Genomic DNA, 23269 nt, shown 5'->3' on the forward strand with positions numbered 1-23269 from the left:
TCTCTCTCTAACTCTGTTGTGACCCTAAATGTGAAAGCGAGAAGCGAGGGTACACCATCCTGGATGTGGGTCGCTCTTGCGAGATTGATCGGCTGTCTCTGTGCCACGGGCTTGTTTCAGAGAAATGTCTGGGGCGATACAACAACAACCACCACCAAGGATATATTTTTATTCATCTTGTTTACAAAAACACATCAGATAAATAAACCAGTTGTGCCCTGTTTTATGCACAGTGGTGGTGTATCTTACTATAATTCACCAAATGTCCGTCCGTCCGTTCGAAGGTACCGCAAAAACGGCTCAACCGATCGCAACGATATTTTGGGTGGGTATTCCTGGGACCCCTGGGAGTAAAATAGGCTATATTGTTTTTCCAAGTTTTCCAAGTTTTCCAATTTTCCAATTTTCCAGTTTTTCCAAACATGATGGAATAATATTTACCGATATGAACAGTGATGTGGCTTTTGTTGAAATTCTACAAATACTGTTTATTCTACGTACCAGGAGAGAGTAGATCGACTCCTGACGAACTCTTCCTATATCAACGTGCGGCTCCGAAGTAACATGGCAGCGTGTGCAAAGCGACTGAGAAACAGGTGTAGCGGCCGCTTCCGTGTTACAGATTTGGCGCGCACTCCTCACACATAAACGTGTGACTGAGAAAGACGTGCAGCGGCTGCTTCCATTTTGCAGAATTCAATCTTTTTTCAAAATGGGTGGCATGTACTGTTTAGATTTTGATGACTTGCGTGTGATATGATTTAACGGATGTTTATATGAATCGTTTAAAATAAAATAAAAGCCTTCAATTTCTGATATTTTGCCTTTTCATTTGGGCTTCCCAATTGAAGCCCCGCCCATAGGGCGGGTACCGTTGCTAGTATTATAAAATAAGGGATTTCAATAATTTTATTGGTTCACGAGTTGTCAAACAGAGTGACCACTATATTCGTCATGGGTGTGTGTCTGTCTGTCTGTCTGTCTGTCTGTCTGTCCGCAGCATAACTACACGATGATATCATCCAATCTTGATGAAACTTGGGTGGGAGGTTGATATCATGATCTAGTTGTGTCCTGCCTAGAGTGGGCATAGGTGCACATTGTGGGCGGAGCGACGCCCGAAAAAGATGTCTTTTTAGGGGGTAATCGAGTTCAAGCTACATCTTCTCCGATGGAGTTGGTGGAATCTGACAGGGGTTTCGGTATTTGGTTAGGCCAATGTCATGTGTCTAGCCCCACGCAGCTCGATTTTTCATTTTCGCCCCAAGGTCAAGGTCACAAAATTTAGAAAAGGCGATTCTTCATGGTTTTTTTACATTGTTCGCTTCCTGATATAGTGAAATGTCGTACATGATCTTATATTATCACATACATCATGAAATACAAGTTTTCCAACAAATTTCAGAATCTTCAACCTTTGACCTTTGAAGGTCACAAAGGTCAAATTTTCAAAGTTGTCGGAATTGAACCAAATTTTCGGTATTGTGTAGCTAACTAACCTCATAACTGATTATACATTATTTTCTATCTCATTTCAAGGTCACTAACCTTCGTTTTGACATTTCCAGGCCAGCAGCACACACAATTACGTACAGCTGGCTCTTAAAGGCCTGCGCACCCAGCGCATTGGGGCCCTTTGTAAATCGGCATTTACACCGCATGTCGGGGGCCGACACCTGCCACGTGGGCCCCCGACCCCCCAGTCCGGGCCTGTTTCGGTTGTAGTCCATCCTTTGTCATTGAATACCGCTCGCTCGTGAACCATCGTCGTCTCCGACTTTCAAATCAAATTTACAATGTTTACAAATTTACAATTTGTTAATTTAAAATCAAATTTACAATGTTTGACTTTAACAGCCTGTCTCCCTGACGTCCGCTTGTTGATTGTTGAGAATTATTTATTTGCCTCAAAATTCTGGTTTCAATTCCCACATCCCTTTCTACCTTGTTCTTCCTGCTCCCTATTCTCACAGCTTTGCTAACATCATAACATAAACAACGTTTCTTCATGGTATTTATATTTATTTTTGACCAAAAGCCACACATCCGACACGTTTACTTCTTTTGAACATGAGGAAATTCATGGAAGCTTTGCATTTCTCTTGTGACTTGGATCTGCTCGCCCATTAGCTTTGTATCATTTTCAGTAACACCACATCTTGTTCGGCTCCGCAGGGCTCACGTGTTGCCAAGATTATTTTGAGTTTCCAATACACCACATTGTTATGATGTACTGCTTCCGCTGCTGGGATTAGCACCACAAGCTTTCAACTAACAGGTTGCATGCAAGAACTACTGTGAAAACACAACCCTGTTGTAACAATTGCCAAGACAGCATGGTCGGTCGAACGTGTGAATATTCAACACATAGGGTATTGTTTTATCAGTGACTTTGCAATTGCTGTTGAATTTGAAAGCAAGGTCCACTTATGCTCACATAAATATGGATTGAGGAATCTGGGTAATTAACGGGCCTGCCCTTTTTCATTATCCAGAAAACTTACTGCATGCTGATTTGGCATTAATTAGCCTACTCCCCAGGCAGACGCGCGGACCGACTGGGTCTTGCAATTGCTTCGTGTGTGTGTGTGTGTGTGTGTGTGTGTGTGTGTGTGTGTGTGTGTGTGTGTGTGTGTGTGTGTTTCTGTAATCTGTGTGTCAGTGCGTCTATCCAGGCAATGCCCTTTTTACCATTTGATCTTTTAACAACAAATTTTCACAAACTCTTATTATGAGAGTATTGAAAAGACAAATTAATAATTGGGTCAAAATGTCAAAGGGCAAAGTCACAGTGAGTATAGATATAGGCCTTATTAGCCCATCTGCCATGCAGCGCAAGACAGCAGGGTATTTTTTTTGCTGAAGCCGTATGGCAATGCCACCGAGAACAGCAATTGTCTGTCTGTATATATGTATGTCCCTCACGACCATCCACCAATCAGAGCTGAGGATCTGGTCACATGACAGGGGGCAGTGTTTAGTAACCATTACAGTTGCATATTTTAGTAAAAGGAAATATAATAACCTTCTGTAGAATCTTTTGGGATTCCAGCTGGTATTGTAAGGTAATGTAGGAGGTTTCAGAAATTCTCAATACAATTCCGATTTTGAAATGCGATCTACATGGACCTTGCTTCCGAATATGGAAGTGAACAGATGGCAAAGGTTCGCTGGTTTGTTATCTCAATACATTCGTGATTTAACATTATAATTTGATATATTAATACCATAGTATTAAATAGTGATTGTAATGATGAATGATGCTGTTTGGAATGAAAATATAGAGATATTGAGTTTAAATCAGAATGAGGAAATGACGTTGGGTTTCCATCCGTGACATTCGCAGGTTCTCCATTTGCAGTTTCGCCATTGACTGGACATAGCAACATTCAGACTGGGTACATTTTTTGTCCAAGTCCTTCACGAACCTGCTGCAATGCCTGACGTTCGAATGAAGGTGGCACAATAATGAGGGATTTATTGGTTCATCATTTGCCATTCGCCGTTTTTTTTGACCAAGTCATTCACGAACCGGTTGTCCATGCCTGAAGTCAAAAAAATTGATTCTTACATTATTTGCTAACTGCTAACTGGTATTTCTACCCAGGTCATACTATCCTGTTCAACTAAAGTATCAAACAAGCCCTGTTATGCTGTTGATAGACTTTCGGTCTTGTTTTAATTGCTACCATATTTACTTATCTACAAGTGACGTACCCGTGCTATACATGGATGGGAGGCCAAAAGAAAACAGACCATGTGGAAATGGTGAATGCTAAAACCATCAACCAATAAATTCCACATTCCTGTGCCACCTTTCATCGAACATCAGGCATTGACTGCCGGTTCGTGAATGACTTGGACATAAAACATACCCAGTCTGAATGGTTGTGCACCCAGTCAATGGCGAATCATACGAGGAATTTACGAAACCTCCCACGTACCTTACGACATCCGCTGGAACCCCGAAACGTTCCACAGAAAGGCTTGGTGGGGCTAGCCCCAAAACTCAGGAGTAGTTTCGGGAAGGATGGATGGATGGACACTCGTGTTTTATAACATAGATTTACCATTGATCTCTAGTGTGTCTGTATGTCCTGGCCATAACTTTCTTTACCATTTCAGCTTTTGTCATCAAATTTTCAACAAACGCTTATTATGAGAATATGGAGAAGACTAATAAATAAATAAATAAAAATTAGTCGTTGTTATTGTCGTTTCGTTTCAGTACAAAGCAGATGTGGATGCTTTTTGCATTTTAAGATGCATTCTGATTAAACTTGCATTATTGTTTGCTAGCTTGTGTGGCACAGCGCACGTCTCATGCTATTTCCTTTTATATCATTGGAGGGAGACATTGGCATTGGTAGATTGGTCCTACCCATTATGTGCTGTATAGGTTTTTGACTTGAAACCTGGCAACGTACTCTCTCTTTTACCACCATGAAAACTGAATTCGATTATAAAGTCCAAAACAAGCTACTGTTGTGTGAAAACATGGGTTTGCATCTTTTTCGATGCTTTATTTCCCACATCCTTTGAGAGATTATTCACTCGATTGCTCTATCTTCTTCGTTTTGGTCATTGTCTATCGCAATTGCATATTGGACCGGGTATATTCAACACGACGTCTGTTAGTTACATGTTTGTGCCGTTGAATGCAGTATCCCTGCTCGTTATGTCAGGAATTCGGAATTTGCGCAGGATACCAGGGATAAGTCGCCTACTCTTTGTCGAATGATGTCATGTGATGTTGAACATCCACCGGCTAATGCTAGCTGACGGGTCCCTGGCTTATCGTCCGTCCGAGGAACAGTGCAAGCAGCAACGCGACACCCTGCCTGCGAATCACCGGTCCAACAGTCTAAGGTCAGGTCAATAACGAAGTGCCTAGATGAGACAGCTCAGAGACGAGCGTACTACCTCTGTGTCATCCTGTCAGACATTCATCTTCATTATTAAAGTTAATGAACCCAAGATCTTCCTTCGTATACTACTCTGTCTCCTCTTCCGTTGCTGGTTTGCATCTCAGTGAAGCACTTCTGAAAATAAAACTATATGCTTTCATAACAACCGACCCATCCCTTGTGCACGAGTTTATTCAATTTAATCTACGATCTTCCTACACCACCTCTAGGCCCTCACCATACACAAAACGTTAAGTGAAAACATCCCCTTTTTCAGCAACACACTTTCCAAATCTGTGATGTTAACGAAACCAATAGTAAACTGCAGATCCTTTATAAGGTTCATCACAGCATGGACAGCATGGGTTGACTCAGCCTGTCATCCTTCCGAGGTCGGCAAATTGAGTACCAGTTCACTGGTAATTCCCTGCTTGTCGTTAAAGGCGGCAAAAAGGGTTGGCGTCAGGAAGGGCATCCGGCCGTAAAACATTGCTTCAAATAGGGGACCGAAAAACAACAACAACCACAGTTCCCGAAAAAGGCCAACCCCCGCTTGCGGGGAAAAATGGCCTCTAAAGGTGGTTTTTATCACTGTAGCCAGAGAATATCATTGTTCTTACTCTAATTAAATCAAAGCTTTTAGGCCAATATTCCTCTTGTGGGAGCCGCTTGCACTTAGTTTTGTGTACCTCTGGTGTTTGTATAATGTGTCATTTCTACAGTTTTTAAGACTCATGGGGCAGTTTGTAGATATATTATAGTACATACTGGGCAAGAACACTATGACAGCATGGACTCTCTATATATTGTGACGGATATGGAACCGGCCCTCTGGGTGATCGAACACCCATGGCACGTAAGAGTTCCCAAGTCAGTTATATTGTTAGTAATATGTGACGAGATAGGCCCACAACCGTTGTCTAAGGGATTTGGGGGTATATGTGTTGTGTGGGTTTAGATGGGCCTTCTTCCTCCTCTTCTATACGCTTGCTGCTCTTCCTTTATTCTTCTGTCAATCCCTCTTTTATTCATGGCTCATATATGGTGCTTGCCATTTTTTTATTAACCCTCTCATACAACACCACACACAACCATAATATAGACACAGCACCACACACAACCACAATTTGGAAGATGACAGAGATAACAACGTTTCATCCTTTCAAACTCGCTGGGCAGGAAAGACTGCTGGGTGGGAAAACCCGGTAAGAAAGAAGCAGACTGGACTCAGGATTACTAAACAGTACCTATCTATTCAAATACCTTACTGTATGAAGACCTTCAGGTGAGACTGTTGTTTTTATCCCTCCACCCCCGAAGGTGGCTGGAGGCAATATGGTTTTCTTATCCTTTGCTCTCTCTTCCATTTAAACATATCCACAACAGACTTGTGAAAGGACATTATTATTCAGGGGTCTATGCTTACCGAGGAGCTAAATGGCAAATGTGGCAGATTTACAGAGCCTATCGGGGATGTCGGGAGTGGGGTGAGAGGGGAGGGAGTGTTGGACATACTCGAGTAGAAAATGAGGAGTAACACAACAACTAATGCAATGTCCTGGAGAGGAACAGAATGTGAAAAAAATCAGTGATGAGATCATGGATGTATGAGGGAATGAATGAATGCAAGTGGGCAGCCATTCGACTTTGCGATGGTCAGTAGATGACTGTTTCTAGAGGAACGCGTGTGATGTAGGGTGGCTTGGGAAGGGCCTCGGGGAAATTACCTCGAAGGAAGGGGAAATTACCTCCATCTATTCTGCTAATTTATGTAATAAATAAGAAAGAGCAGACCCGGTCTCAGGCGACGTTTCACCCGCTTCACAGTGAGCTTCCTCAGGCCACTAGACCCTGCATCTCGGCATGTGTCCATTTTTATTCCCAAGGTGACGATTCATTTTGGTCATGTGCCGGTCGGTGTGCGTGAACAATTGAGAAGTGTTTCTATTTTGCCAAACCTTAAGCAATAAATGTGAAATCACATTATCAATGGTTTACCCCCATTAACCCTCCCAAAATCCCACCTCCTTCCAAGTTTCTTGTTTTTACTTCCCCTTCTGCGATTGAGGGTTTGTGGCTGTATCCGTCATGTTGACCGCTGGTGTCCTTCCCTTGTTCTCATTCTTTCCCACATCCCTTATTTCTCCAAGATCCCTCTATTTTGTCCTTCAACCCTGCTGTTTTTTATGTACCAGCACCCACCCCAACCTCTCTCTTTCTACTGTTCTTTTCGTTCGGTTGCGTCCTGATCCATTCTGATTTTTAGCTCCTCCACGAGCCACGACACTCTATACAAAAAAAGTACATTTCTGCAAATACACAAAACACATAATTTTCCACACAACATAAATACAGATGCACAAATTTTTTAAAAACAGAGAAAAATGAGATGGATTCAGTTTATTAGTTTGAAATTTATTTCAAATTTTTTAATCGATAACCCTATTTGTGAACGTCTGTTTGTTCGGTTGTGCCAAAATACATAAATTCATGGACAGCCTAAGGAAGTGACTTGGAGAGAGAAGAGGGGGTACATGGAGTGTAACTTTTCATGACATAAAATATGGGCGCATCATATTTAGACTAGGGGCGTGGCAGCGGGGCGTGCCCAAGGGGCGTGGCTGCCCCTGACTATAAAAAGCCCACTACACACACGCACTTGCCTCACTGGGGGGTGCAGGGGGTGCGGACCGCACCGGGTGACACTATCAGAGGGGGTGACACCAAATTTTTGCAGTGTTTCAGCAGGAATTTCTTAATTTTTATAAAAATATCCCGGTAGTTTGTTATAACAACAAAAACATTTTCCGTAAGCCCAGCTTACATGTATCAATATACCTACAAGGCTAAAACTCCATGCTAATTTACTTTTTGAACCTTCCAATGCGCTCCGGTTAGAGCGGTCATTATTACCCAATTACAATGACGCTTCGAATCACGTGGTTTCGTCTGCACGTGCTACAAGCACGTGCGGTTTTCGTTGCTTCTGGTGTTTTTATAGTCGCTGCTTTTGTCAAATTTTCTGGTGTTTTAGCTCCAATATTGTGGGAATTAGTATTTGTGAAACTATATCAATAACTTTTTTGAGAATGAAGTAGTAATTAAAGGAAAAGCTTAACTTGTGCGGTCAGCACTCTTTTGCTGAAAATGCATCGTGTGTGACATTTTTTGGAACTCTTGAGACAGTTTTCTTTCTTTGCTGATTCCACCAATCGAAGGGATGTGTTAATTGACCATACTGGAGTGTCATTGAAAAGGCTATCAACAACACGCTGGAGTGCTCATCATGATGCAGTTAAGCCAGTTAAAGAAAAGTTTGATAGGTTTGTGGCTGCGATTGAAGCTCTTTGTGATCCACATGAAAATTTGGACACAAGAGGAGCAGCACAAGGTCTTTTGCCTGCTGTCTGTGATTTCACTTTTCTGTGCTACCTGTACTTCTGGTGTGATGTACTTCAGGAAGTTAATCTTACACAGCAGTACCTGCAGACTAAGGGCTTAACTCTCGCCAAGGTGGTGACAAAGCAAGAGGCGCTAAGACTTTTTCTGCACAAGGAGTGCAGTTACCTAGTGGAGCGTGCAGTTGAACAGGCGCTTTTAAAATCAGACGAATATGGAATTGCAGTAGAGAGAAGAGCCAGGTTCAAGAAGAGGATAGCAGGAGAGCAGGCAAGCGATGCTGCATGCACTCCACAAGAAGAAAATATGAGGGCGCTGTTTGAGTGCATTTTTTTAAATATTTTTTTTATGGTATACAAGTTCTAGGCTCGTGAAAGAGCGAACATTAAACACACAGAAAGTCAACCCGACACATAAAACACAAAATAAGGGGAGCGGTAGACATGATGGGGAGAGAGGGGGAAGGACACAAACACAACATTTGAGAGCAGGGACATCGAGAGAACTGTGGGAGGGAGAGGGCGGTGGGAGAGGTATAAAACATATGGACACTGCAAGGACTTCCACGAAAGAAGTTCGAATTTCAAAAAGGTGTATCTGGGGTGAATTAGCGGGGTTGGAAAAGATCAAGGTTTTGGATGGGGGAAGATAAGAGATGGTGGTGAACAGCTGTTTTAAACACCTGGAGGGAGGAGCGGGATTGAAGGGAGTGGGGGAGTTTGTTCCAGAGGCGGGAGAAAAGAGGAACGAAAGAGTGAAGGTGAGCATAGAGCCTAGATTTTGGCAGTTTAACCATAAGAGGGTTGCAGGTAGATCTTGTGCGACGTGAAGGAATATTTGGGGGGACAGAGCACAGAGAGAGCTGTGGGAGCAAGGCCGGAGAGGAGTCTGTAGACCACCAACCTGCCTGCAGTGAGTAAGTGAAAGGCCCTCGGAGTTAGCTTCATCGTGGGTGATTCCAATGATTCTGAAAGCTTTCGTTTCAACAGCGTGAAGCCGAGCTAGGTGTGAGGCAGGAGCACCGGCCCAAAGGGGGGAACAGTATTCCATTGAGCTGTGGAGGAAAGCCTTGTATGTGGTGAGGAGCTCAGGTGTGCATAGGAAGGACTTTGCACGACGGAGGATGCCCAGTCGGCAAATGGCTTTGGAGGCCAGCTTGGAAATGTGGTTTTCCCAAGAAAGATCATGGCAGATCGTGAGACCCAAAAGTTTGAGCGACAGAACTTCTTGGAGAGGATTGCTGAGAAAGTAGATGGGAGGGTTTTCCAGTCGGTCTTTTCAGAGAGACATAGTAAGAGTGTGAGATTTGTCAGGATTGAAAGACATGTTCCACTTGTTTGACCAGTCTGTGATTTTGTCCAGGTCTGCAGAGAGTGAGGAGGCTGCAGACTGCCGATCTGAGGGATGAGGGATGGAGCGGTAGAGAGTGGAGTCATCAGCAATAGATAGGGAGGATTTTCCAGAGAGTCAGAGAGATCATTGATGAAGACCAGAAAAAGCACAGGGCTCAGAACACCACTTTGGGGAACTCCAGCCAGAACAGGAGGGGTGATGAGAGAAATCCATTCAGGGCCACACGTTGACCGCCTAGAGAGGAAATCCGCAAGCCAAGCGTGGAGATTTCCATGGATACCATAGGAGGAGAGTTTGGTGAGCAGAGCTGGCTGCCAGACCTTATCGAAGGCACATGATATGTCAAGGGAGACAGCTCTGATTTACTGTTTGGCATTGAGGACCTCCATCCATTGTTGAGACAGCAGAAGCAACATGTCCAGAGTAGAATGACCTGGTCTGAATCCAAATTCATGATCGGAGATCAAGCCTGATATCCGAAGCAATGATGGAATCCATGACTTTGCTGATAATTGGGAGCAGGCTGATTGGTCTGTAGTTGCAAGGATCTGTTTTTGCACCTTTTTTGTGTAAAGCGGTAATGTTTGCTGATTTCCAAGATGCTGGCAGATGGCCTTGAGCAAAAGAGAGGGTGAAAAGAACAGAGAGAGGGTGAGATAGAGTGGCAGAGCAGGATTTTCGGACCTGTGGGTTGATGCCGTTTGGTCCAGTTGCAAAATCAGAGTCGAGGTTTGACAAAAACTTCTCCACCTTCTCAGGAGAAAAGGACACAGAGTCCAGGAGCAGTTGGGTTCGACTGGGTAAGATGGGAACAGAGAGAGATGGGTTTGGGACACAAGATTTTGAGGCAAACACAAAGCCAAATGCCTCAACTCTGTCACGTGCGGTGTCAACTGTGTAGCCATTTGAGGTAAGGGAGGGGGTGGAGGGGGAACAAACACCAGAAATGGATTTGACCATATGCCACCAGGATTTGGAGGAAAGAGACAGGTTTGAGAGTTCAATCTTGAGTGTGGAGAGATAGTGCTTCCTGGCACTCCTGAGGGTAGACACACACTTGTTCCGAGCTTGGTGGAAGGAACTGAGATTGCTTTCAGTTGGATTTGTCTTCCAAGAGGCAAAGGCAAGTTGTTTCAGGGCAACTGCCTCACCACAAGATTCAGTGTACCATGGACGGGAGGAAGGGTACGACAACTGAAGACGAGATGGGATAAATCTGTGCATGAGAGAGAGCAGTTTGCTTTGGAAGAATTCCCAGGAAAATTGATGTCAGAGGCAGTAGAGATGGGAGACCAGTCCAGATGATTGATGATTGCTTGCAGACCATGCCAGTCAGCCTGAGTGAAATGCCAGACTCGTCGGCGCTGAGGAGGCTCTCTGAGAATGGCCAGAGAGATGTCCACTTTAACAAGCACATGATCAGAAGAACCGATTGGAGCAGAAGAAGAGCAGCAGACATTTGCAGGGAAGTTTGTCATAACCAAGTCTAGAAGAGAAGATACTCCATTGACTGAGATCCCTGTCAGGAAATTGACAGATTGTGTCGGTCCCAATGAGTCGCAGAAGTCCTTTGCTGAGGTGCCATGGCTGGTGAGAGAGGAACCCACACCCAGCCAGCTGGCATGATGACAGTTGAAGTCGCCACATATGAGGAAGAGAGAGTTTGGATGAGTTGATAGAAGTTGGTCCATGTTGTCAGACAGCGAAATGTAAACGGTACAGAACACATGTGAACAAAAGGTGGGAGCGGAGAGGAAGCCGTAGCCAGAGGTACTCCTGGGGGTGGGGTGGGGAGAGGGCAGTGCAAGGAGAGTGAGGAAGAGAGTTTTTGATAAAGATAGCAACTCCACCACCAGGACGAGGCTCAGGTCTATCATACCAGAGGAGGGAGTAACTAGGAAGAGATATTAAGGAATCAGAGACATCTTGAAGGAGGAAAGTTTCTGTTAAGCAGATCAAGTCTGGATTAGCAACCTGAATGGAGAGATCAATCAGATTTGAGCGAAAGCATTGATCGCTTTCATTCTGAACTCCAGATCAGATCAAGAGCCATCAAGGAAGTAGCAGCCATGTTTGAGGCTGTTCAAGTGAAGATTCTCATATCTGCCACTGAAGAAGAGTTAAAGGTGTCCATTCCAAAATTGACCACTTTCTATGATGAGGTATCCGAGAGTGAGCGTTTAATAGAAATACCAAGGCTGAGAAGGCACCTGAAAGCAGCAGAGATGGATCTGGAAGAAGCCAAAGATTGGGCAACATTAGACGTTTTGACATTCATCGCTGAATGGGACTTTGTAGAATCTCTCCCAACCCTTTCACTAAGCCTAAAATTATTTCTGACGATCTGTGAGCTTGTGGCTTCATGTGAGAGGAGGTTTTCAAAGCTGAAACTTATAAAGAACTATTTGCGATCTACAATGGGACCGTCAAGGCTTTCCGATCTTGCAATGTTATCAATTGAAAGTGAGTTGGTAAAAGGCATTGATTTCGATGAAGTGATTCAGAAGTTTGCAGCTTTGAAGGCCAGGAAAGGAAAGTTTTGAATTAGTCGACATGTTCACTAAGTGCTGAAATGCTTGTGTATTTGTTCCTGGTTATTTTTATGGTATAATTTAATTTATGAGTATATTTCCATCTGCATTTGTCTCAAAGTTCTACATTATTTGGACCGTTATTGATTATGCAAACCTCATCCATTAATGTACCGTAAAATGGGGTGAATAGGGACAGCAAGGTGAATAGGGACACAAACTGAAAAAAAGTTCGGAAACCTCTTTCGCTGAAAATTGATAACCATACTGATTTGTTGATATTTGGGTTGAAAGTGTTCTCTTGTTTTTAAAAAAGCAACTTATAGTCCCTATTAACCCCATATATGGGTTAAATAGGAATAAATAGGATTTTTATGGCTGTCCCTATTCACCCCGTTTTACGGGTGAATAGGGACAGTTACTAATACAAAAAAATAATAATCAAGAAATAGGGACAGTTTGGAGAAACTTTTTATCCCATTTTTTTTTTCATTGGCTCATATATTTGGTTCATATTTTCATATTTTTGGGTGCATATTATGTGCATCCACATAATATCCATTATGTGCATATTATGTGCAGGGTTTATATTATGGGTGCATATTATGAGCACCCATCTGAGCTATCAATTTAGCAATAAGTTGGAAACTCAGGATTGTTTCTTGATTATTATTTTTTTGTATTAGTGACTGTCCCGATTCACCCGTAAAACGGGGTGAATAGGAACAGCCATAAAAATCCTATTTATTCCTATTTAACCCATATATGGGGTTATTCGGGACTATAAGTTGCTTTTTTAAAAACAAGAGAACACTTTCAACCCAAATATCAACAAATCAGTATGGTTATCAATTTTCAGCGAAAAAGGTTTCCGAACTTTTTTTCAGTTTGTGTCCCTATTCACCCCATTTCACGGTATCTCATGTAACAATAAAGTTTAACGTTAAAATCAACATAATTTTGATGTTCTTAAACGTTTTTACTTCGAATTCTATTGTTTTCTTACCGAATTTTCACTTTCACCACATGAAACGATGTAAATGTAAATACATTTAGGCTGTGCGTATGATATTGTAATTTAACCCTTTGGAGTCTACAACTATTATTATTATTATTATTATTATACTCTCTGGAGTCTACTATTATTATTATGTATTATGCACATCGAATCCAGGAGGCGGTAAATGCGCGGTAAATTTCAATGCGGCTAGAGCCGATAAATTCGGCTTGTAAACATTTCGGCGCATGCGTGAAGCCGATAGAATCGACTCCAGAGGGTTAAAGGTGTAATTTTAATTTTGCTAGTTGTTTATGTCACTACTATTGCCATTACATTCAGTGATATACGGGAATTACGATTTACGAGTAACATTAGTACAAAAAACATTACTAAGGATTCTGTATGGTCTTGTACGGGAGGAGGTCCATGGGGGTGTGGGGGGACGGACGGGTGACACCATGAGTTACTGCACTGGGTGACACCAACCCTAGTGACGCCACTGCACACCCGTGACTGACTATTTATTTTCTGGGCAAGGCCAGGTAACTCTTCTAGTCTATAACCATATTTGTTGACAAAATTTGTTTGGCCTATGTTGACAAAAAACATGGACGCATCATATTTAGACTAGGGGCGTGCCCAAGGGGCGTGGCTTCCTCTGACTATAAAAAGTCCACTACACACACGTGACTGATTATTTATTTTCCGAGCAACGCCGGGTAACTCTGCTAGTCCAACATAAATTTAAATGTCTACCAATGCAACGGGCTTTTGACTGCAAAGAAGACAGTGGAGAATTTGACTTTTTGTGTTAACTTTTTGGGAAGTCCAGACAAGGACATGCTATAGGTGCATTAAGAGCTTGTCCAGCCGAATCGGTTGATAAACTAGTAGGGCACTCGGTAGATTGCATACCTCCGCCATGCTGAACAGTTTACATTTTGTATCCCACTAATAGATCCGGACCTGAATCACGATTGAATTGGCTTGTTCTTGTCACTGTCCCAATTCATCCACTAAGTTTTGTCATAATCTGTCTATAGCTTTTTGAAATACCATGCAATGTATCGTTTTTGGCCCTATCTCTTAATGGCGAAGCACTTAGTTAAAGATTATTGATTCAGATCTTTACCAAAATTGAATCGATTCGTCCTTATCACACACCCCACTTGTCCGCCAAGTTTCATCCAAAGCCATCCGTAACGTTTTTGCGATATCGTGCTATATATCGTTTTTGGCCCGATCACTCAATGGTGAAGAATCACTTTATAAATTATTGTATCCAGATTCAGATCCGGATGTTCAGCAAACTGAAATCACTTCGACCTTGTCATACACCCAACCTGCTCCCCACAATTTGTCCGAATCCATCCTCAACTTTTTGATATATCCTGCTCACAGACAAACAAACAAACAAACCAGAAATATGTCATGTGTAGCACAATGCTTGTGATATCCCTGAAATAAGTTGTTCACCTTTGGCCTATGTTGATCTCAAAAATAATGGGAGGTTGAATTCAGTGATCTGATATGCAAATACTCTTCAAATTTCAAGTCAATCAGATGAAAATTGAGGATTTTAGAAATTTCACCTAAGTTGTTGACCTTTAGCCTGTTGTCCATTTGGCATATGTTGACCTAAAAAATTATTGGTATTTGAATTCAATGATCAAGTATGCAAATCCTCTTCAAATTTTAAGTTGTGAAAATTGACGATTTTAGAAATTTGTGCTATCTTGACCTTTTCACCTTTAGATCTCAAAAATAATTGCTGGTTGAATTACGTGACCAGATATGCAAATCCTGTTCACATTTGAAGTTAATCAGATGAAAATGGAGGATTTTAGCAACTTTACCAAAGTTGTTGACCTTTGGCCTATGTTGACCTCAAAAAAGTATTGGTGGTTGAATTCACTGACCTGATATGCAAATCCTCTTCAAATTTCAAGTCAATCGGATGAAAATTGAGGATTTTAGAAATTCCACCTAAGTTGTTGACCTTTGGCCTATGTTGACCTTTTGGCCTAAGTTATCCTAGAAATAATTGGTGGTTGAATTCAGTGACGTGATATGTAAATCCTTTTCAAATTTCAAGTCAATCAGATGAAAATTGAGGATTTTAGAAATTTGACAGAATTGTTGACCATTGGCCTATATTGACCTTTTGACCTCAACATGAATAGGCTTTTCCTTAAGACCAACTCTAAAATTTGGTAAAGTTTCGTAAAGATCGGTTTATAATCGTGAACTGCAAGAGATTGACATACAGACAGACAGACAGATGAAAAATCGGTCAGAGACCGAGGACTTGCCGGAATGTACTTTTTTATTGGCCATTTTGGACAAATATGGTGGCCGAACCACGTGACCGATGACGTCATCATTATTTGTTTTCTAAACTAATTTATTCCTAGATTATGCTCAAGAAATTTCATCTTGATCGGACGAAGTTTTGTACTTGATGAATTATGACGTCATAATGGAGGTACCTATGACACCATTATTAACATACTTTATTCCCCATGGAGAGTTCTTTATAATGAGCCATGTCTCAATTTTTTCTATTCAGCACTTTCGGAGATATAGAGGTGCAAAGTTTTTCGTTTTTTCCAAGATGGCGGCCGAACCACGTGACCGATGACGTCATCATCTTTTTTTTTTCTCCACCAGTTTATGCCGACATGGCACTCAAGAAATTGCATCTTGATTGGATGAAGTGTTGTGCTTGTCGAATTATGACGTCGTAATGGAAGCGTTGGGCCTAGAGAGTTAAAAATTGGGCACAGTCTATTCCAGGGCAAGACAAATATGTGTGTAAAGTTTGGCGATTCTACATGCAACGGTGTAGACGTAGTGCTGCACACAAACAGACAAACGGACAGACAAACAGACAGACAGACAAACCAACCAACCAACCAACATACTTGCCGGAATCTTTTCCGGCAAGTAACAAACCAACCAACCAAAATACTTGAAAAATCTTTAATTTTCGCAAGTAATAAACAGACAAACCAGGGTGAAAATATAACCTCCATCCACGGTAGCAAAGGTAATTAGCAGCATAATTAACCTGAGATGCAATTTTGCACCTATGGGATGCTGGAGAAGAACATCCACCTACTGGTGCAGTTGCCAGCGAGGTGTCAGGCAGTAGTGCAAGCTCACCAGTGATGCACAGTGTTGATACAACCACCTTAGTCCTAACACAGGACAAAGCCAAAGTCAAACCAAGATATTAGGGATTGCTTTCCAGGTGCATCTATTCATTACAAATCCCACATTTGTCATGCACCATACTGTTCTTTCCTCGCATCAACACTTGCTTCCTCTTCTTTCTTTGCATCATTGCTTCAGTGCTTTGGTAGTGGACCAGAAGCTATGATTGTCATGCTCTATTTCACTCCCCATGCCACCATAGTGTTCTTTAAACGACTTTATGGAGTATCTAATTCCCCAGTCTTGTTCAGCCACATGCAAGTCTGGATTTAAATTAATAGTTCAGCAGTCTTCACAGGCTGGTTCACATATTGCGTCCAATGACCACTGTACTATTTCACTCATATGGGGTGGAATGGGTAAAAAGACAAAGAAAGATAGGCAGATAAACTACACCAACATCAGCACAGAACAGCAAGACAAGCATCGTGTGCTTAAAAATATGAAATCCAAGCCTGGCAAACATATTGTGTACACACCATGTTTGTGTGCACCCCTACCTCATCACTCCTCAAAGCAACACAAATGCAAATAGTAAATGTGCAGCCAGATGACAGTTATTAATTAATGGGTTGGGCAGCAAAGACTGTTTGAAAGTTGGCGGTGAATAGCTGTTACAACAACACGCGTTAGCATTGCTGTTGTTCAGTGAAAAATATATGGTTTATTTGGCTGGAAGCTGTTTCCTTGTGTTTACTTGTGAATCATTAACCACTCATATTTTCATACAGCTCAGGTATAATTAGACACCTTGCAAATACATTGGTTTACTTTGAGATGTATTCATGAATTTCTCCTTCTCTCTTGATGTTTATTTTCTGCTACATCTGTAAGGGAGATATTTACACTGACAATTTATTATACTGTATGAGATAAACGAATTCTACAGATATTCTGGTATTTGTCGTAATTTCTTACATTATCTAGAGGTAACCGTTCAAGACTAGTAGTTGCCGAAAGATTCATATTCCATTCAAAGTATTGCTTTGGTCCACAAAGGTGGCTGGAGGATTTAAGAAACATGTAAATCAGATTTTACTGCATATAAGTTTCAGACATTGATGTTCCTTGAATGAAAGGTAGCAATAAATTTCCTTGATATTGAATTGCTCAAGCAAACGTGCCTTTGCAATCTCCTGCAGTTCCTCCAGAATTTACTCAGCTGCCTGAAGATCAGACCGGTGTCTCAGGCGGTGTTGCCTCATTTGTGTGCATAGCGAAGGGAGATCCTCGACCGCACATCACATGGACAAAGAAGGGTCAGAAAGTCAGCTCACAGAGGTTTGAGGTACGGATTTATGTAGTGTATGGCGAGATAATGCACAGGCCAATACTTGTTATTTGAATGATATTTGAGGTTATATAAAAGAGCAACAGCAATTTTTGGCCACAAAACCATGTTGCTTCCTGACTGGTATGTTATAGGGGTGAATTTTGTAAAATTCACCTTCTTGGCAAAGAAACTATTTCAAACAGCGAATATGTAGAGGTATTAATCAATTTAGAATAGTTATGTGCTGCATTAGAGCCTATATTTTTTATCATATTGATGCTGCTATAATATATTGAGTAAGGCTTATTTTGAACTAGCAGGGGAACCCAGCATCGCCCAGTGCCGTTCTAATCCTTTTGGCCTTTTGAAAAAATCAAATTTAGTTTGGTTTTTTTTTTGTGGTCGCCTACGTGCGCCATTTTTCAACGGATCGGGCTGAAATGTAATACCAACCTGGTCCTTGGGGTAAGGATGCTGCATGTCAAGTTTGATCAGAATCGGTTGATATTTGTGGGAAATATCGAAGTGTTAAGGTCGAAAAGTTAACGGACGACAGACGACGACGACGACGACAGACGACGGACGCCGGAGAGTTCAGTATGTGATGAACTCAACTGGACGGTAGTCCAGTTGAGTTAAAAATTAAACAATGCTTTTCATTCCTTGTTTAGTTGGTTTAACCCAACTTTCACAAATTACAAGTCACAAAACATGCGACTTTCATTAAAAAAAAAAATTATCCGTACGTACAAAAATTAGGCTTATGTACATCCACTGTGTACCAAGGAGAAACTTACTCCGTCCTTATTATCAGGATTTGTGGAACCCTCTGAAAAGTGGCATACTCGGACAAGGAAAAAATTTTCACCCATGTGAATCATTGAAAAACAACCATTTGCCTTTTATTCCTGTTTAGTTGGGACAATGTTTAGGCAGCACTCCAAACTTAATTGATTAGCTTCTGCACAATCACTGTAGGTTTTAAAGGATATAGAGGAGCAGATACTGCATATTGGGAAACTCTTTGGGGTTTACATCTCTGAGTTTCTTCAGTCATCTTTGAGCGAATGTCATATCGATCCCGCTTCTCTCATGATTAGGTTTGGTGTGAATATTGTAAGTTGGAGACGTTGTTGTCTCGTGATGAGATTCACCATGCGTATCTACAACTTCTGCACGGAAAGTTTGTTTGATCATCTATTTTTATCCACCATGGGAAGGATGTATAAAATTCAATATAACTGCATTTCTCCCCTAGGAAATGAGATTTTCTTTTTCCATATTTCTCCTGCACAGGAGTTTAATTTTTTTTATTTTGCAAAATATTGGCATTTGTGAGCAAATAACTATTCAATTAAAGTTTCATGTCAAGGAATCAAATCGATTTCATTTTACCATTCATTATATCTCTTGAGCCTGGTGTTGGCTTAGCGGTTAGGGTGCCGGCTTGGGATCCTAGGATCATGGGTTGGAATCCCGGTCAATCGCTGAATTAATGCAAGGGGGGTTGACTCAACCTGTCATCCTTCCGAGGTCGGCAAATTGAGTACCAGTTCACTGGTAATTCCTTGTGTGTCGCAAAAGCCGACTAACAGGGTTGGCGGCAGGAAGGGCATCAGGGCATCCAGCCATAAAATAATTGCTTCAAAAAGGGGACCAAGGTGCCCGAAAAAGGCCAACCCCTGCTCTGCGGGGAAAAATGGCCTCTAAAAAAAATTCGTTACATCTATATATCTATTTTTCTACTGGATAAGATCTTGCCCTCATTTTAAGCAAAGTACATCAATCGATTTTAATCATACGGTACATCATCTTATGTGTCACTTTAGGCATAATCCTTCTCTTAAACCTCAAACGAACACTGATCATACAAGCTTTTCTTCAATGTATACTTTTGTTCATTGTTCGGTTATTTTTTGTGCATGGTAGGTGATCCAATTTTCAGAGGGTCTTGGTTCCGTGTTGCGTATCCAACCTCTGCGAACACCCTCTGATGACGGCATCTATCAATGCACAATATCTAATGGGCTGGGTGAAGTCAGCGCCACCAGTACGCTCACTGTACAGCCCGGTAAGATCCACTGAAATTTTCAAGTAGTTCAATCACCTCTCATTCCCCATATTTTTCCCCATTTGCTGAACATCTTCTCCACTTCTTCCAAAGACTCAATTTTTTTCTTTTTTTTACTTTATCATTGATTCTTTTTTCTCCATTGTTGTTATTGCCTAATTGCTGCTACTTTCATCTATGTGCCTACTCATTCCTTTTTTCATTCATTACTCACACTCATTTGCTGAGTTGTTTATTCACTTGTCAATTTCTGCACATGTGATCAGTAGCAAAACCTACTTGCCTTCACTCTTCCTTATGTTCACTCTCATTCAAACAAATGTGTTTCGTAGTTGGCAGAGGCCCAGACATTGAATATAACAAAGGCAAAGAATTGAGGAAGCTATTTCTTAAGCAAAAGTAGACATGAGGTTTGCTTTGGAACTCCTACAACTGCCTTGGAAGCACTTGTGTCTTAGATCTCAACGTTATTTGAAGTGTAGAATGTTGGAGAAAGAAATATGTAAAGCAGACAAAAATCCTTATGTCAAGCATGACGCATTATAATGGAAAGGCAAAGAACAGAGTATTCCGCATGTGACGGCTTCGAGCGACATGCACGACACTCCTAGATGGAGCATGGTTGTTGTGCCTTCAGGATCAAGAAGAATGAACGACGATGAGCAGGCAGTAAAGGTGGTCTCAGATAAGCAAATGATAAAATGGTGTGATAATTTGTTTCTCCAATGATTCATTTCCTGTTATGGTGGACAACAAATTGAAAGCGTTCCCAGTGCATCCACCCATGCGATCTCTCTGATGTCTACTGCACGATTGCAGAAGTCTGATAAATACTGTGAAAGAGTGGAATAGGATGATGTTTAATCTCAGTCGGAGCATGTCGGCTTCATACTCGCACATACCAGATGGCATGGAGCATTGAAAGGATGGATTTTACATCCAACAAATAATGGAACAAGGAATAGCATGTGAGCTTTTAATGTTTACCACCCCTCCTGGCTCCCCTCCTTCCCTGCCTTCTTTCATTTTTATATCGCATCATGTCATACCTGTCATACCTGATATGTGGATGGCTCTTTAGCCTTTTAAGGGCAGAGTGCTTTAGCTTCCACAATCTGTAACAGAAGTGAGCACTTTTGCATCATGTAATTATACTGGGGTAAACAGCTATGGCCTGGTGTTGGCTTAACTGTTAAGGTGGCCGGCTTAAAATCGCAAGGTCCCGAGTTTGAGCCCCTGCCGTTCCATTGAATTAACACTTGGTGGGTTGACTCAGCCAAATTAAGTACCAACTTGCTGGGATGAATGAGCCATTTGAGTATCCTGCGTTGGAGTGGTGACCCATCTGGAGATGCAAAAACGAGTGGTCATCATCATGAAACAGCTATGATAAATTTGTTGTGGAGTTCCATTTGAATTATTTTAAAAATAACCTGACTTTCGATAGTTAGATTATCCTCACCATGCTGCGTCCCACTCCCGCACTAACACCGCCTCCCTCCAAATCTTTCCACCCGAAAGAATACTGTTGTTTTTTTAAAATTGAATGTGCGAAATCTGCAGAAATAGCAAATAAGTGAAGAGCAGATGTGCTTTCTCATACAAACAAGACTTGCACATGTCACCTGACAAAGATAAATAAAACCTTTATTAATTGGTAGTTTGTTGAAATAGCCGAATTTTGTATAAAATGCAATTTTGCATTTTTCACAGGTAATTTTGGTTTGGTTTTCTATCATAGCACATCTGTCAGTGTCTGACTCATATAAAGCACAGCGTGCTGGGACGAATGTGGGTGTAGGCCTTGGGGCAGCTGTGCTGCAGTGTGCACTTGCTAGTCAAATCCCTTGTACAGGTGTCACTTCTTTTGATTCATTAAAATGGTTTATTGGTATCGACACTCACCACTGCAGGAAGGCAGATGTTCCTCGCGTTGATGCTAAGGAGAAACATGACTTAACCTACGATCCATAAAATGCCTGACGGCATTCCTTCCTGAGAATAACTCGATTTCTCTCTTTTTCCTGGCTTCTTATCAAATTATTGTTTTCACTGGGAGTGAAAGTGTGTTTGTGTTTGCATATTTAATAAAAACACAAGTCATCACTACCAGCTATGCTAATATCTAATAAGAGCAGACAATATTGACATAAACAAAAGCTGTTTCTTCCATTTATATCATTGTGTTATTGTCATTTCATATACTGCCTTCCCTCTGTTATTAATAATAGGTAATTATTTTTAGGACACATGATGGAGTTTTAACTGCACTTTAGAGACTGCAAAGTAAATTACTTTGTTTTTTGCTTCATTCTTTTCACTGCTCCATTATTATCTGTTAGTACAGTATATCAAAGACTTGGAGAAGAGCCCAGGATGCCGAACACTGTGATGTTGTTATATTCGATGCAAGTCTTTACCCAATGTAGTTGTTACCTCTGCCACAGAAGGTGGGCAGAGGTTATGTTTTCACCCCTGTCTCTATGTCTGTCTGTCTGTGAACAGGATATCTCAAAACGTTGTGGATGGATTCAGACAAAATTTGGCAGACAGGTTGGGTGTGTGATAAGAAAAAAATTGATTAGATTTTGGTGAAGATCTGGATCCGGATATGGCTACTAGAATTTTTAAAGCGATTGTTCACCATTGAGAGATAGGGACTAAAATAATACATAACACTAGAATGGCACTCGGTAGAGTGCATACCTCCGCCAAGCGGAACGGTTTATGTTTTGTATCCCACTAAAATAGGCCGGATCTGGATTCGGACCGAAACCAAAATCTAATCAGTTTGTTATTGTCACCAAACCAACTCATCCACCAAGTTTCATCCAAATCCGCCCCTAACCTTTTGATATATCGTGCTATGTATCGGTTTTAGCCCTATCACTCAGTGGTGAAGGATCACTTTTAAATTTAATTATTCTCTTATCCGAATCCATATTCAGATCTTCATCGAAATCGAATTGATTAGTCCTTGTCACACACCCAACCTCTCCACTAAGTTTCGTCCAAATCCATCCACAACTTTTTGTGATATTCTACTGTATATCGTTTTGGGCCTGTTGAATAGATATTTTTAGACAGTATGTAATAGATGAATCAATAATTCAATGTCCATTAACTTTTGTCAGAAGAGGAATCACAAATTTTAATTCCCGAGGAGGACAACACTTTTGTATACAAGGGAATACACAGCAAGAAACAATAACCTTTTATCAAACCAAGAAGAGCATACTACAATTCACGAAAGCACATTGCAAGATTCACAACAAAATCCGAGATCAAAGTCCCAAGTGAAAATTCCTGGTCCAGTAGAGATGTACATCAAAGGAAACATCATAAGGATACACCAAATAACAGTAGCATGCACAGTATACAGTCAACATACAGTGTAGACAAACCAAGTAAAATCCGAAGAACAACATTTACAACATACAGTCACGTGAAAAAGTAAGTACACCCCATGTAAAGTTTTGACTTTTTCAACATATTTCAACATACAGCTATTTGATCTGC

The 23269-nt window shown here is 41.4% G+C and overlaps 1 protein-coding gene across 1 annotated transcript in view; it reads left to right on the plus strand.

Moving 5' to 3' along the window:
• The window catches only part of LOC144888692 (receptor-type tyrosine-protein phosphatase delta-like), a 461017-nt gene extending 441253 nt beyond the window's left edge, over positions 1-19764 (plus strand). Inside the window, exons 4-5 of the mRNA XM_078767618.1 lie at positions 17549-17694; positions 19609-19764. Of these exons, the coding sequence (XP_078623744.1) occupies positions 17549-17694; positions 19609-19764 (302 nt within the window). The remainder of the gene's footprint in view (positions 1-17548; positions 17695-19608) is intronic.
• The last annotated feature ends 3505 nt before the right edge of the window (positions 19765-23269 follow it).

This window comes from Myxine glutinosa, chromosome 1 (assembly GCF_964187855.1).
Source record: "Myxine glutinosa chromosome 1, kmMyxGlut1.1, whole genome shotgun sequence".
NCBI classification, from domain to species: domain Eukaryota; kingdom Metazoa; phylum Chordata; class Myxini; order Myxiniformes; family Myxinidae; genus Myxine; species Myxine glutinosa.